Genomic DNA, 14,795 nt, shown 5'->3' on the forward strand with positions numbered 1-14,795 from the left:
AGAGGATGGCAAATTGGGTGTATCATTTTCCATTTCAAATGTCATTGCCCATGGGTACCTTTAAAATCATGTTAGACTGGTAATGTTTGCTGAAATTCAATGATGACTGTCTTTCATGTGCCTTCTTATTCTAAGTATCAGCTGGTTTCTTTGTGTTTAGACTAGGATGGAGAAAGGGAGTTGGTATAGTGAGAAGAGGTGAGGCTTTGCAGCCTGGCTAATATACTCTAAGGAAATTCCAGAGTCTCTAACTTACTGTTTTGTGACTTTGGGAAAGTTGCTTTACTCTCTGAGACTCCTTTCTATTTAAACAGGTAACAAAAGATATATCTAATCAGACTTGACCATATGCTCAAGATCTAAAATACTGTGTGCTTTACATTAATAGAGATATAAGGCTAAGCTGTACACACTTTGACAGATAAGCCCTGCAGTTTGCATAATTTGTCACCAAGAGAATCATACAGAATAAACTTTCAGTTTCACATGAGATGCTCCCAGGCTGCTAAGCCATTGTTTGAACAATTACTTCTTGCAACCCAGAATTACTTTGAGGAAATTAAAGACCCATACTATTCACTTCCATTTGTCAATATGCAACAAATTAATGGAATAAAAAATTTTCACACCTGTGAAAAGACATAAATTCCTAATTTCTAGCATAAATGAATATAGTCACTAATAATCACGAGTTTTAATGTTTTGATTAATCGATATTTTGGAGTCTCATGAGTTACTCATAATTCTGGGACCACTATTGAGCATTACCAAGAACAAGTCAGTAAGAGAGCAGGCCATATCTTATCTCTGCAAAACATATTTTTTATTTGCTAAATACTTTACAAAATAAGCTAACTATTAGTTTATATAATATTTTCTCACCATTTTTTAATTTTGGTGGACAAATCTTATTAAACTCTTTTAAGAATAGTTTTGAATGACCAAGTTACTAATTTTATTTAGAATTTTTCTTATAACTAATGAAATTCTTCTCTCTATATACTATCTATCTATCTGTCTATCTATCTAAATCTCTATATATGCACTTCATTTTAATATGTATACTTCATTTAATTATTCAGAGATTTCAATATCAATTCCATTGATACTGGGGTACTAATTTTTATAGATGCTCATTTTGTAAGCAAGTTCTAGGCTTCTAATAGAGAGTGTATTACACACACACACACACACACACACACACACACACACACACACACACAAAACACTCACATCCCTTATGTGGAGCAGAGTAATTGGCAGATAGCAAGAATCATAAAAAATTAAAAATAAACTTTAGGATAATATTTTAATGAGCTTCCCTCAAATATTAATGCAATTAATGATTCATTGACCTCAAAATCATGTAAGATTTAACACTGGAAAAAATTCATGCAAACTTTGTAAGTAGATCAGAATTGTTAGGATACAAGTAGATATTTTGTATTTAACTAATTTCTTTCAGCTCCAGTTATTTGCAAGACCAACCTACTTCACTCATAATTTTATCAAACAATCAATCATTAGTGGTAGTGGGGAGACATGAGGAAAAAACTGGCAATACTGAGTTTTATTGGCATTTTTCTTCATGTTTGGATCTTGATCTGTAGATTAGTTTGGAGGAGATCTTACTCATAATGAAAGACATTGGCTAGGTAAACACTCAGATGAAAGATATATAAGTGTTCCTTTTCTGGAAAAAATAGCATGATATTAGATTGATAATTGCACATTTCTGACAATTTCTCTTGCTATATAATACTTCAAAGACTTCTTGTACTTTATGGTGTTTTATTGGTTGAGAATAAGGAGAAAACAATGTATAGGTGTGCAAATAGTAAAAATTAATTGAAAAACTGGAGGCTAACATAAAAAAAATTTTTTTTACTGTTTGCTTATCATTTCTCAATAATAACAATAATGCCCAAATTCTTCTCTTTTACCAGATTTTTAAAGAGCTTTAGTCTGAAAATAATTTTGTCTTTGATTTTTCTTATAATGCAAAAGAGTTCATGGTGAAATTTAGATTAATAAATATGAAGTGATAAATGCCTTGTTGATATGACATAACTTGTGCCTAACTTGACTCAGGGGGAAGAAATCTTAAGAACAGAGGATATTCTTGAAGTAATTGAGAAGGAAGGAGACTCAATTGCAGTGATCCTGTTCAGTGGGGTGCATTTTTATACTGGCCAGTTCTTTAACATGCCTGCCATCACAAAAGCTGGACACGCGAAGGTATGCTCGTCATTTTCTCCTTCCCACCTCACCTCCAGCATTACTGTGCTCAAGAGCGCTCTATCCACACTTCTTGTGAAGTACCTTTGTGTATGTCTTGGTAAAATTATTTTAATAATTTTAAAAAAGAGTAAGTAAGCCTTGAACTTTTAAAAAAACTGTATTTTTGTTTTTGCTTTAGGCATACCTTTTAAACCACTTTATGCTGATTCTGTGGAATCACCTCCTTAGTAGTTGCTGCTCTCTCAGTGTCTCTAGTCAGCAAGACAGACAAGCTTTCTGCAGGTGATGTCATTGGTACTCAGCTGGTCAGTCAGCAGGGAGCAGACAAAATACTTAGGATAAGAACTGCCTGCTAGGGCTGTTAGAAATTCAACTGGTACTTTGTCATACTATAACTCATTGTAAATATAAATCAGTTCTCACTCTAAACCTAGGCACCTAAAGATGGAGACATGCAGAATTAACTTTTAGCAGTAGATCAAGTTCTATACAAGTCACTTTAAGGAGTCTGTTTCAGTTCTAAGAATATCAAGAAATTTTTATACTACCTATAATAACTGCCCCCCCCACCGTTAAAACTACTGAATTCACTTCAGTTGTTTACCATGTTGAGGTTGTGTTTCTTTGTATTTATGTGTTTGTAAAAAGTATTGTTAGGATGCATTTTCCTGCAAAAAAAATCAAGGGAGCAGCATTCAATAGTCATAATTTGTATATAACATCCTTAAATAACAGTTCTATTGCATTCAACAATCAAGCCATGTATTTAAAAATGTGACAATTGAGTTTTATTCTGAACATTAATAAGTTATGGGATTAATATATATGTGAGGTCTAGTTAATATATTCAGTTATGGGAGCTAATGAATGGAACTAATGAAAAGAAATTTAGCACTGTTATCAGCAGACTCTAGGAATTTCTAACTACGACTTCCAACTGGTTTGATGGATAACAGGGAAAGTGGTGCATTACAAAAGATATAAAGATAATGTCTTCTTAATTTAGATATTAAACTTAAGCACCAAAATAAAGAGAGACCAATAAAAAATCATATTTTAAAATGTTATACAAGTAATCAACGGTCCCTGTATCCTTAGTGTACATGCATGTCTCATTAACCTTCATAGATATGAGACAGCAAGATAGAGAAAAAAGGCCATGGGTTTTTGAATCACACTGTCTGAGATTCAAATTCTGGCTAGGTCACTTAATTGTTACATGATCTTGAGCAAGTTACTTGGCTTTTCGGCATCTCTACCTTCAAAAGTGATAATTTGGGATAAAAGTACCTACCTTATAAATTCATCATAAGAATGAAGAGTGTAACACATCTAATGTATTGGCACACATTCTCTGTTAAATGGTGATTTCCTTCCCCTTCTCCTGTCCTCATGGGTTATAAAGTTATAAAGTGGTTCAGATATTCTTTTATTTCTCACTAAAAAGCAAAGTAAATCTGTTTATTTCAGTTTTGTATGTAAATCTCATACTTAAGTACTTTGATCGCTAGAACCATTCTTTAAATACTGTACAGGCTTTAACTTAAAAGTGTAAATGTCTACCAAGTCAAGTTCTCATGGAACACTTAGTCAAAAAAGGAAGGTAAGAATGAGAAGATTTAATCTAATTGTAACTGCTAATTAGTGATGGACACTAAGGGAATGAAATGAATGAAACAGGAATATAACAGGCTTAGATTTAACCATTATCAAAATTACTCTAACAAATGTTTACCCTCCTGATAGATAATCCCTTACATTATCAGCAGAGGTTGGGGAAAGTAATGTGATGTGTAGACTTATGTAGCTCTCTTGAGTGGTCTAGTAGTCTATGGAAATAAGGCTAAAGAGAGAGGCAGAGTGAAAATTAAAGGTATCAATCAAGAAAAAGAAAATTCTAGGTTAAAAAAGGGCATAAAACCATCACTGTTAGGATTAAGCATATGAGGCAAAAGAAAGTTTCCAAAATGAAGCATGGTAAGAGTAAAAAATTAGATGAGATGGAACAAGAGAGTCAATGAGTAGATTTTGAACTATTTTAAAATTATGTGATAGGGAAGTGGGAAAAGGAATTTTGAAAAATATTTTAAGTAAAGAAATGTATGTACACCCAAAACAACACAAATCATAAGTAAATGCCTTCATGAGTTATTCTGAACCTTTAATAATCAACAACTTTATCAATAAGAACATTTCCAACACTCAGAAATCTTCAATTGTGCCTTCTTCCAAATACTGTTTGTTTCCTCTTGTCCAGGTCCCTTTGGACTACTATGACAAAATACCTTAAACTGGGTAATTTAAAAACAAGATAAATATATTGCTCATAGTTTTGGAGACTGGGAAATCCAAAATCAAGGTGCCAGCAGGTTTGGTGTTTTGAGTGGGCTACTCTCTGTTTCATGTATGGTCTCTTGCTGCTTTGTTCTCATATGGCAGAAGTGACAAGGAAGCTTGCAAGAGCCTCCTTCATTTTTTTTTTTTTTATTTTTTGAGTTGGAGTCTCACTCCATCAGCCAGGCTGGAGTGCAGTGACACACTCAAGGCCACCCCAGCATCAACCTGCTGGACTCCGGTGACACTTCCACCTCAGCCTTTCAAGTAGCTGGAACTACAGGTATGCGCTACCATGCCTGGCTAATTTTTTATTTTTATTTATTTCTTATTATGCAGACGAGGTTTTGCCAAGTTGCCCAGGCTGTTCTCGAACCCATGGGCTCAGGTAATTTACTCTCCTCGGCCTCTCAAAGTGCTGGGATTACAGGCAGAGCCACCAATCCCAGTCTATTTTTTATTTTTTTATTCATTAAATAGAGACAAGGTCTTGCTATCTTGCCTGGGCTGACCTCAAACTCCTGGACTCAAGCAATCCTCTCACCTCAGTCTTTCAAAGTGCTGGGATTATAGTTTTGAGTCAAGTGCCCAGCAAAAGCCTCCATGATAAGGGCACTAATTCCAGTCATGAGGGTGGAACCCTCATGATTTAATCACTTCCCAAAGGCCTCACCTCTTAATACTGTCATACTGGGTATTAGGTTCCAATTTATGAATTTGGGGGGAGACGGCAATGTTCTGACCTTAGAACCTCCCTTCCCAAGTTACCACTCTCCTGGCTTCTAAACACATAGTCAAACTTTGTCTATTTTTGAATTTCACATAAATATAATTATTTGTCCATTTTTGAACTTTACATAAATTCATATACAAGTTGAATATACCTTATCCAAAATGCTTGGGACCAGAGTGCTTTGAAATGTTTTCAAACTATGGAATATTTGTGTCAGACTTACCAGTTGAGCATCCCAAATCTGGAAATTTAGAATGCTCCAATGAGGATTTCCTTTGAACATCACATCAGTGCTCAAAATTTGAGGACTTGGGAGCATTTATCATTTCTAATTTGGAGGTTTTGGATGCTCAACACTTGTCCTTTGCATTGCTATCTCCTGATTATTTTTGTGTTTGGCTTATTTGCTCACTGTTATGCTTGTGAGATTCATTACTGCCTTATCTAGTAACAATTTTGTTTTTTTTTAATTTTAGTGTATTATTACATAGTATGAAATAGACCACAGTTTATTCATTTTTTCATTTTAATTGGGATATATAGTTGGATTTAATTTCTGTTTGAGATCTAGTACAATAAATGCTACCCTGAATATTCTTATACATTTCTTTAGGTAAGCATTTATACACATTTATATTAAGTAAATAAATAGAATTGCAATTCTTGAATCACAAGGTATATGTATATTCATTTTTAATCAATAATGTCAGTTTTCCAAAGGGACTGTATTAATTTGACATACAGTGCCACTAGCATATATCAGACTTTCTGTTGCTCTATATCCTCATCAATAGTTATCATTGTCAGTTTTTATAATTTTAGCTATGCTGATTAGTTTGCAGTGGTAATGTGTGGTTGTTTATTATGCAACTAACTACTTATTGATAAGGTTGAGAATCTTTCAAATACTTATTGACTTTCTGGATATCTTTCACAAAATGCTTGTTCATGTGTCTTGCCCATTTTTCTATTTGGTTATCTTTTCCCTGATTTGTCTTAGGTAAGATAAAAATTGATTTTGAAGGAGAGATAAAATGCTATGTTTCCAGTGGTCATCAAAGAAATAAAATAAATAAACTAATAAAACGAACAACTGATAGTATGACTTTGACATAAATTTAAGATGCTGAGGCTTTTAACTGAGAAGACCTGAGATGTAGCAAAGGAGGAAGGCCAAAGAAAACTAAATATTTGGTTAGGTTAGAGAACTGTATCACAAGGGGAGGCCTGTGTGTAGAAAGAGACATCAATTTGAAGATGACTTTCATTTTTTGTCTTGAAGACGTATACTTTATTTTATATTATTAACCAGCCCATCTTCTGGGACTCTTCCTAACTTGAATATTTCTATATTTTTCATATTCTGTCACTTGTCGCTACTAAGAATTTCATTCTACAACCACTGATTGGAGACATTTCCTATTGTCCTTTGCATTGCTATTGCCAGTGATTTTTAATCACCACTTCAACTGAGTTATCACTCCTGGCTACTCCTACGATAGAAAGTCTGCATCTGCCTACTGCATCTGGATACCCTACGTGTACCTTGAGATTAGCATGCTCCAGATAGATTTTTCTCCCCCCAAAAATGGCTGTGCTCTTTTATGTCACCATCTTTCTGGGCCCACTCAACTTTCCTCTTCTTGATCTCTTAAATCAATTACTTGTTACTTCTATCCTCTCATGGTCTGTTTTTCTTTTAATATACCTGAATCAAATATGAAGGTTTTTAGCTACTAGAAACAAAATTCAAGTTAACATCAACTAAAAAAATACAGGATTTCTTTTTCTCCTTATGGAAGACTTGAGGCAGGAGGCTGTTGAGATGCACCCAGAAGCTCTGTTACGTCTTAGTGGTATCTTCACAGTTCTTTTAGAGTTTTCTCAGACTTCTCACATCACGGTCACAAGACAGTTGTCCCAAATCCAGATATCTCACAGCTATTTAAGGGACAGAGAAGGAAGAAGGGAGAAGCAGCAGGGCAGCTTCATCTGTTTCTTTCATCTTAAGTGCTAAAACTTTCCCAGAAAAACCTAGCAGATTCCTGTTTATGACTCACTGCTCTCTGAAGTGGCAGATAAGAAAGAGCATGAGTAAGGAAATATTACACATGCATGACCCTATAGTAGAGAGAAACTAAGAAGAAGAGTTTGAGAATTGGGTTTGAGATGGACAACTCACAGTATTTCTTATATTCTCCAGTTTCAACCCATAGGATCTCATTGTTTCTAATCCATTTATCTCTTTCATCACTGTTTCTTCCTTTCTTCTTTTCTCTTTTCTTCTGCTTTCTCCTTCCTCCCTTCCTTCCTTTCTTTCTTTCTTCCTTCCTTTCTTTCTCACTTTCTTTTTCTTTCTCATCTCATTTTACAAAGCATTTTTTTAAAATTTTGGGAAATTAAAACAGTGACATTATAAAATATAAAGAGGGAGCATGAAGACAATACCTCGGAACATTTATTAAATGAATAGACTGTCTCATAGATAATAATTTCTCAATTTGAATTATAATACAAAATAGACAACAAATAATTTAAAATTATTTTCAGCAAAAAACTCTTGATGTTGTATTAGTTAGTCTAGCTCTTGGTTATGGATAAATAAAGTCATAAATGCCTTCACAGTGGTAGATGTTTATTTTTTGCTCGTACAGCAACCAAGGATCAACTTTCTCTCCATGCTGTGGTTCTGGTTCCCCGTGATTCAAGGTTGTGTCCTTTAGCTTTTGTACCCTAAAGTCTCTGTCTGAATTCATCAAAAGGAATAAAATAAAGGGATGTGGAAGAGCATGCTAATTTGTTTTTAACCTTTAGCTTAAAAATGGCAAAATTTCCTTCTACTTGTAGTCCATTGACTAACACTCAGTTCGTGGCCTTTTCTCAGAAATTAAGTACAACTGGGTGCTCAGAAACAGCAGGCAGTTTTGCTATATCTGAAACTCAGGTATTTTGCGTTGCTAATGAAGTAGGATACTTATTTTGAGATGTAGTGTAAGATTTGGGCTAGTAAAATTGTAGATCAAAAAGAAAGTCAAGCCGGGCTCGGTGGCTCAGCCTGTAATCCCATGCCTTTGGGAGGTTGAGGTGAGTGGATTGCCTGAGCCCGCGGGTTGGAGAAAACCGCCTGGGCAGCAGGACCTCATCTCTACAATAAATCGAAAAATCAGCCGGGCATGGTAGTGCATGCCTGTAATTCCGGCTACTCGGAAGGCTGAGGCGAAAGGATCGCCGGAGCCCAGCAGGTCGAGACTGCGGTGGCCGGGAGCGGCCACTGCACTCCAGTCTGGGCAATAGAGTGAGATCCCAACTCAAAAAAAAAAAAAAAAAGTCAAACTGGGACTTGATCTCTGGTCTCTCCATTACTTTTCAGGATAGTTTTACTGGTTTAATTCTCTTACTAATGTGACTCGGTTTGTTCACTCAACAACTGGGGAAAATAATAGTAGCTACTTCATAGCTTTGCTCTAATGATTATTAAAAGAGCCACCAACTCCAAAAAAAAAAAAAAGAGACACCATTTGAAATATATTTAGTGCTTAGCTCATGGTAAGTACTTATTGCATGTTAGCAAACATCAACATGTTAAGGAAAAAAAACAAATTGGAATATCCAACTTCATTAGAAACAGAATTTATGAGTAAATGAAATTTTTAGACAGAAAGTGAAATATCAGAATTTTAAGCTAAAGAGTAACCGAATACTTGTACACTGGAATATAAAAGAAAATAGGATAATCTAAGCAGCTTGGTTAGGACAAGACTGAAGTTTTAAAAAGTTAGGAGACAGAGCTAATAAACTGTTTAATAATCTTGTCCTTAAAATACTCAGTGCAAACTGTTCATACTTTGTCACTCCTCTTCAATTCCCTCTAATATGGAAAGTTACATGGTGTCCAGATTATAGTAAGTGCCGAATAAATATTTATTGAATGAATGAATGGATGATGTCCTTAATCTCTCATATCTTTACACATTTTAGGTTACCTATATGGATGCTGGCTTGTTTATTTTCTTTCCGTTTACTAAAAAATGAAATTTGAGTAGTGGCTAAAAAAAAAAGATCAGATTCTGCAAACTCCCACATTATTTTATTAGCTTCTACCTTGAGTGCAAACATCTCTTATTCCCAACCATAAGCTGCTTAAGTTACTAATAAATAATAATTACAATTATAGCTCAAGTAGTTTGAATAAACGAATTAATTCTGGATTCAGAAAATGTTAATTCAAAATCAGAAATATAAATAAAGACATAATTAGTAAAATCATTTGGTAAAATTACAGGTAACCAAACAACATTCACATATGAATGGTCACCTGAATGAGTCATTTTTTTATTTTCAGGAAATGGCCGAAGTTTGTCCTACAAACAATTTTGAGATTGTCTTAGGATACAAATGAATTCTCAAATTTCTACAGAAAGCTTGGTTGTGATATTTTAGTCCTGAAAATTGAGTCAAATCTCATTAACTTTTATACTAGAATAATATCAATATTAGTTGCTTGGGATATCAGGATTTGAGCAATGAATTGACTAGAAAAAATGAGTACTATAATATAAATAACATGATGTATGATTTTTTATGCATAAAAGTTTTAATATTGGGATGCTAAAATAGTAAGTCATCTTTTCTAGGAATTACTGAGATTAGAATCATTTTTCTATTATCATTGTCTGTTCACCCAGTAAGATCTTATCATTAGTATGTAGGAAGAACCTTGTCTCTTCATGCTCTATCCTAGAGTGGCATGCATTTGGATATTTTATCATCAGTGATTTTTTTTTCCCCCTGAGATAGGATCTCATTATGTTGCATAGGCTAATCTTGAACTCCTGGACTAAAGTGATCCTCTGGTCTCCATCTCCTGAGTAGCTGGTATTAAAGGTACATGCTACATATCTGATGAGTAAATTATAGTAATAGAGCAACCTAGGAACTAACTTAGCCTGGAGTATGAGAGTGATCCTTTTTTTTTTTTGAGTCAGAGTCTCACTCTGTCACCCAGGGTGCAGTGGCATACTCACGGCCACCACAGCCTTAGGGCTCAGGTTATTCTTCCACCTCAGCTTTCCAAGTATCTGGAACCATAGACATGCATCATCACGCCAGCTAATTTTTTTTTTTTTTTTTTTGTAGAAACAAGGTCTCATGAAGCTGCCCAGGCTGGTCTTGAACCCCTGGGATCAGACAATCCTCTCGCCTCGGCCACCCAAAATGCTGGGATTACAGGCGTGAGCTACCGCGCCCAACCAGAGTGATCTTCTTTTTTTAATGCCAAATTTCATTTTTATTAAAAAAAATTTTATGATATGCCACATCTTACATTAATTTATGTAAGTTATACAGAGTGATCCTTTTAAAGAAAATGAGACTAGCCAATTCCAGAAGTATTAGTAGAAGTAAACAGGTACACCTTGGGAGGCTGAGGAGAGTGAATTGCCTGAGCCCGCGGGTTCGAGACCCTCCTGGGCAACTTGGTGAGACCTCATCTCTACAATACATAAAAAAAACTAGCCGGGTGTGGTAGTGCGCACCTGTAGTTCCAGCTACTTGGAATGCTGAGGCGGAAGGATCACCGGAGCCCAGCAGCTCAAGGCTGCGGTGGCCGGAAGCAGCCACTGCACTCCAGTCTGGGCGACAGAGTGAGACTCCAACTCAAAAAAAAAAAGAAGTAAACAGGTAAAATCTGCTTTAGGGAGCTGGCTGTGTGATGGGGTCTGTTCTAGAAAGTTGACATTGAAGGATTGCAGGTAGCAAACAATGTTGTTAGATTTGATTGTAAGATTTTTAAAAAGGGAAGTCAAGAAATGAGTCTCTAAGGCAAGCAAAACACAGATAAAGAAGGGCCCATTAAGCCATAATAGCTTATTTTTGAAGACCCATGGAAAGTCACCGAAAGGTTTTAGATGTCCAAGGAACTAGATTTGTTTTAGTTTTAGAAAGAAATTTCCTTTACACAGTAATGAGAATAGATTGGATTGGATAAGAGTGGACAAAAGTAAGGAGGCAATTGCAGATTTTAAATTGCCAGAATTTAAAAACAGTCTTGATACAGTTAGTTCAAAAGATTAAGGTATTGGAAAACAGATATATTTTATATTACATATTTTTATCTCAATAAATCATTATTATTTATCCCTTGGTGATAATAAAAACAGATTTTAAGTATAAGAAATCAAGTCTTTTTGGCATCAGGAACTGGTTTCATGGAAGATAATTTTTTCATGAATGGGGTGGGGTAGGGGGAGGGTTTCAGGATGATCCAAGCACATTGCATTTATTGTGCACTTTATTTCTATTATCATTGCATTGTAATATATAATGAAATAATTACACAACTTGCCGTAATGCAGTCAGTGAGTGCCCTTAGCTTGTTTTCCTGCAACTAGATGGTCCCATCTGGGGTGATAGGAGACAGTGATACCTGCAGCGTGTTGCTTATGTCCAGTCTACTCCATAATCTTGTTCTGGTTGCTGACACTGCAGAAAACCCTACTTCATAAAGATAGGATGTTGGAAATGGAAGCAGGCTTTCCAGTGCTTATCAGACAATAGGCAGTGCTCAGGTGGTAATGCAAGTGATGGGGAGCAGCTGTAAATACAGATGAATCTTCCCTCACTCACTCACTGCTCACCTCCTGCTGTACAACCCAGTTCCTAAAAGGCCTTGGACCTGTACCAGTCCACGGCCAGGGGAGTGTGAACCCTGATTTACAATCCAAGTCCATCCATGTGGGAGCCGAAAGTCAGTAAGTCAAAATTTGTTGGTGAAAATCGATGCCCAAGAAGCTATAAATTTTGAGCTGTTTCTAAGAAGTCTTCATGAGGTGTTTTCTCTAATTTTACTTTTTATGAAATGGATCATGTGAGAAAGAATGATTAACTCCCAATGGAAGAAGAACCTGGACTCGGCTGTTGTTTGAGGATTACAGATCTAGGAAAAGCAAGCCTCCTGGTTGTCAATCAGGATCTGTGCTTCTGCAACCACTCTCATCAAAGCATGAGGGATAACTAGTTCGCCTGATCTAGCCATATTAATTGACATAACAGCTAAATTTAGGGCCTCCCAAGGGGAAATATTTCACTTAAGGTTTTTAAACATTTTTTTAGGTGATACATATTTCATAAAATACTTAAGTTGCCTAAGGCTGAGGATATTTTCTTGGATATTCCATTTTTTATGCCTCTTGACTCACCAAGGAAGGCTGATTTAAGTCTTTGCTAAGCTGAAAAATGAAAGTGTTCCAACATGAAATGTATATGTCAGTTCTAATTTATTCTACCTTGCATCAGAAAGGAGAGGAAAAGCTGTGTCACAGTAAAAGTGGAATTCCAAAAGATCCTTGGACAGAAAAAAAAAAAATCTCCCATACAACCTGAGAGATTTCTTCCAAGTCATTCTCTACTCTTTATTTCTTTCATCATTTATTTATGCAAGCAAAATTAAGGATGTCAGTATCAAAGGTTAGTTGAGTTGAAGAGGAAATGTTAATTTTCCCAGTAGATAATCTATCCTATGGAGGAGGATGGTGAGCAAATAACGTAATTCTCATATAGTCCAAACAACTGGCTTCAAAGTAGGCAGTTTAAAACAGAGGTCTTCAAGTATTATTCCATAGGCCTCTATGTAATATAGTCAAATTCTGTGTGCAGGTAAATATTTGTAAATAAAGCAAATTTGATTGCGAAATGGACCATTTAGGTTGACATTGTAATCATTAGAAAAATACCTTATGACAGAGTGTTCTTTTATTTCACATGTAATTGGGGCTGTATCCAGATATAATTGTCATTACCATGTGATGGATGAATTAAATAGTTGCTTTAAATCCACTTTATAACAAGACAGGTAGCTAAATCGATAAGTAAAGGTTGAAAGTCACCATGGAACTGAAATGTCAGCTGCACTTTGTTGGGAGGGTTGTGACTGGCCTGATGTATCTCCTACTTGAATTCCTTGCTTCACATTTCTCCCAAGTAATGATCATCTCTCTTCTACCATTTATAAAATAAAGCGCAAATCACGTCAGCTCTTTATGATTTTGCATATACTAAATTATCAGTATCATATTTTCTATTGCTCTCTTTTACATAACTTGTATATCAGCTATACCAACTCTCTGTCTCTCTCTCTCTCTCTCTAGATATATATATGTGTGTATTCTCTATCCAGACATTATATGTTCTGCCTCCATTCCGGTTTTCTTAGTTTTCCCACCACCTAGAATTCTTAACATGAAAATTCTCTTTTCCCCCACCCCAGTTCAACCACTACTTGCTTCATTGGTTCCAGATATTTGCTCTGTATAGCCCCCATTGTATTAGCAAACATGGTGTAGTTTAACATTTTAATCATATGCCAACCATAGGAAATCATGAAATTTCACATGAAAATTCATAGTTTCAAATATCTTTTGAAAAATTAGAAGTTTTGCAACATTGGACCATCATTTCTGCAGAGTAATAAGTTCAGAGGTTGAGTAGGAAGTCTACCTCTTACATGGGGCTGAAATTCTTCAACACAACACAACTCCCTCCTTCACCTACTGCCTTAGCGCACTAAAGTTGAGTCACAGTTCGTTTTGTGTGTGTCTGTGTGTGTGTGTGTGTGTGTGTGTGTGTGTGTGTATTCATGCTTACATTGTGGTAGTGTCACAATAAAGGGTAAAGTGAAGTATTTCTTAAAAGCCCAATTCATGTATTACTTGACTAACTCTTGCAAAAACCTAAGTGTGAAATTCCTGAACTTTATTATCAAGATGTTCCTCCGAGCCGGGCTCGGTGGCTCAGCCTGTAATCCTGCGCCTTTGGGAGGCTGAGGTGAGTGGATTGCCTGAGCCCGCGGGTTCGAGACCCGCCTGGGCAGCAGGACCTCATCTCTTCAATAAATAAATAAAAAAAAATCAGCCGGACGTGGTAGTGCATGCCTGTAATTCCGGCTACTCGGAAGGATGAGGCGGAAGGATCGCCGGAGCCCAGCAGGTCGAGGCTGCGGTGGCCGGGAGCGGCCACTGCACTCCAGTTTGGGTGACAGAGTGAGACTCCAACTCAAAAAAAAAAAAAAAAAAGTTCCTCCTTTTTTATATCAAGATAAATCTATCTTCCTGCTCTACGTCCACAGCATGATGGAAGTGTATCATTGACCCACTTTTGCACTATCTTGTAATTATTACTCTGTCTATTTTAACTGAAATTTTGGAAGCTTATGTCAGTAGAGTGCTCAGTGACTGATTGAGGGTAGACCCTGCAAACCTCACAGACTCTTGATAGTGCTTTGCACAAGGTCATTTATCTTTAAGTATGGACCAGTTAGATCGTTGAACGGGTAAGTGTATGTACATTATCAATAGGGTAGATCAAGTTAATTTGATGGCTCAAAGGATTGCATAGAAAGCACAACTGTGTTTTCATTTGAATAGAATCAGAAATTTCAGCAGAATGACTTAAAATGGTTAATTCCTCTAAAAAATCAAGATACTTTTTGAAA

General features: G+C 35.9%; 1 protein-coding gene across 1 annotated transcript in view; it reads left to right on the forward strand.

The window, feature by feature from the left end:
• The window catches only part of KYNU (kynureninase), a 136,484-nt gene that overhangs the window by 50,309 nt on the left and 71,380 nt on the right, over positions 1 to 14,795 (forward strand). Inside the window, exon 8 of the mRNA XM_008061398.2 lies at positions 2,092 to 2,238. Coding sequence (XP_008059589.1) covers positions 2,092 to 2,238 — 147 coding nt within the window. The remainder of the gene's footprint in view (positions 1 to 2,091; positions 2,239 to 14,795) is intronic.

This window comes from Carlito syrichta, unplaced genomic scaffold (genome assembly GCF_000164805.1).
Source record: "Carlito syrichta isolate Samal-C Ts95f unplaced genomic scaffold, Tarsius_syrichta-2.0.1 Scaffold305239, whole genome shotgun sequence".
Classification (NCBI taxonomy): Eukaryota; Metazoa; Chordata; class Mammalia; order Primates; family Tarsiidae; genus Carlito; species Carlito syrichta.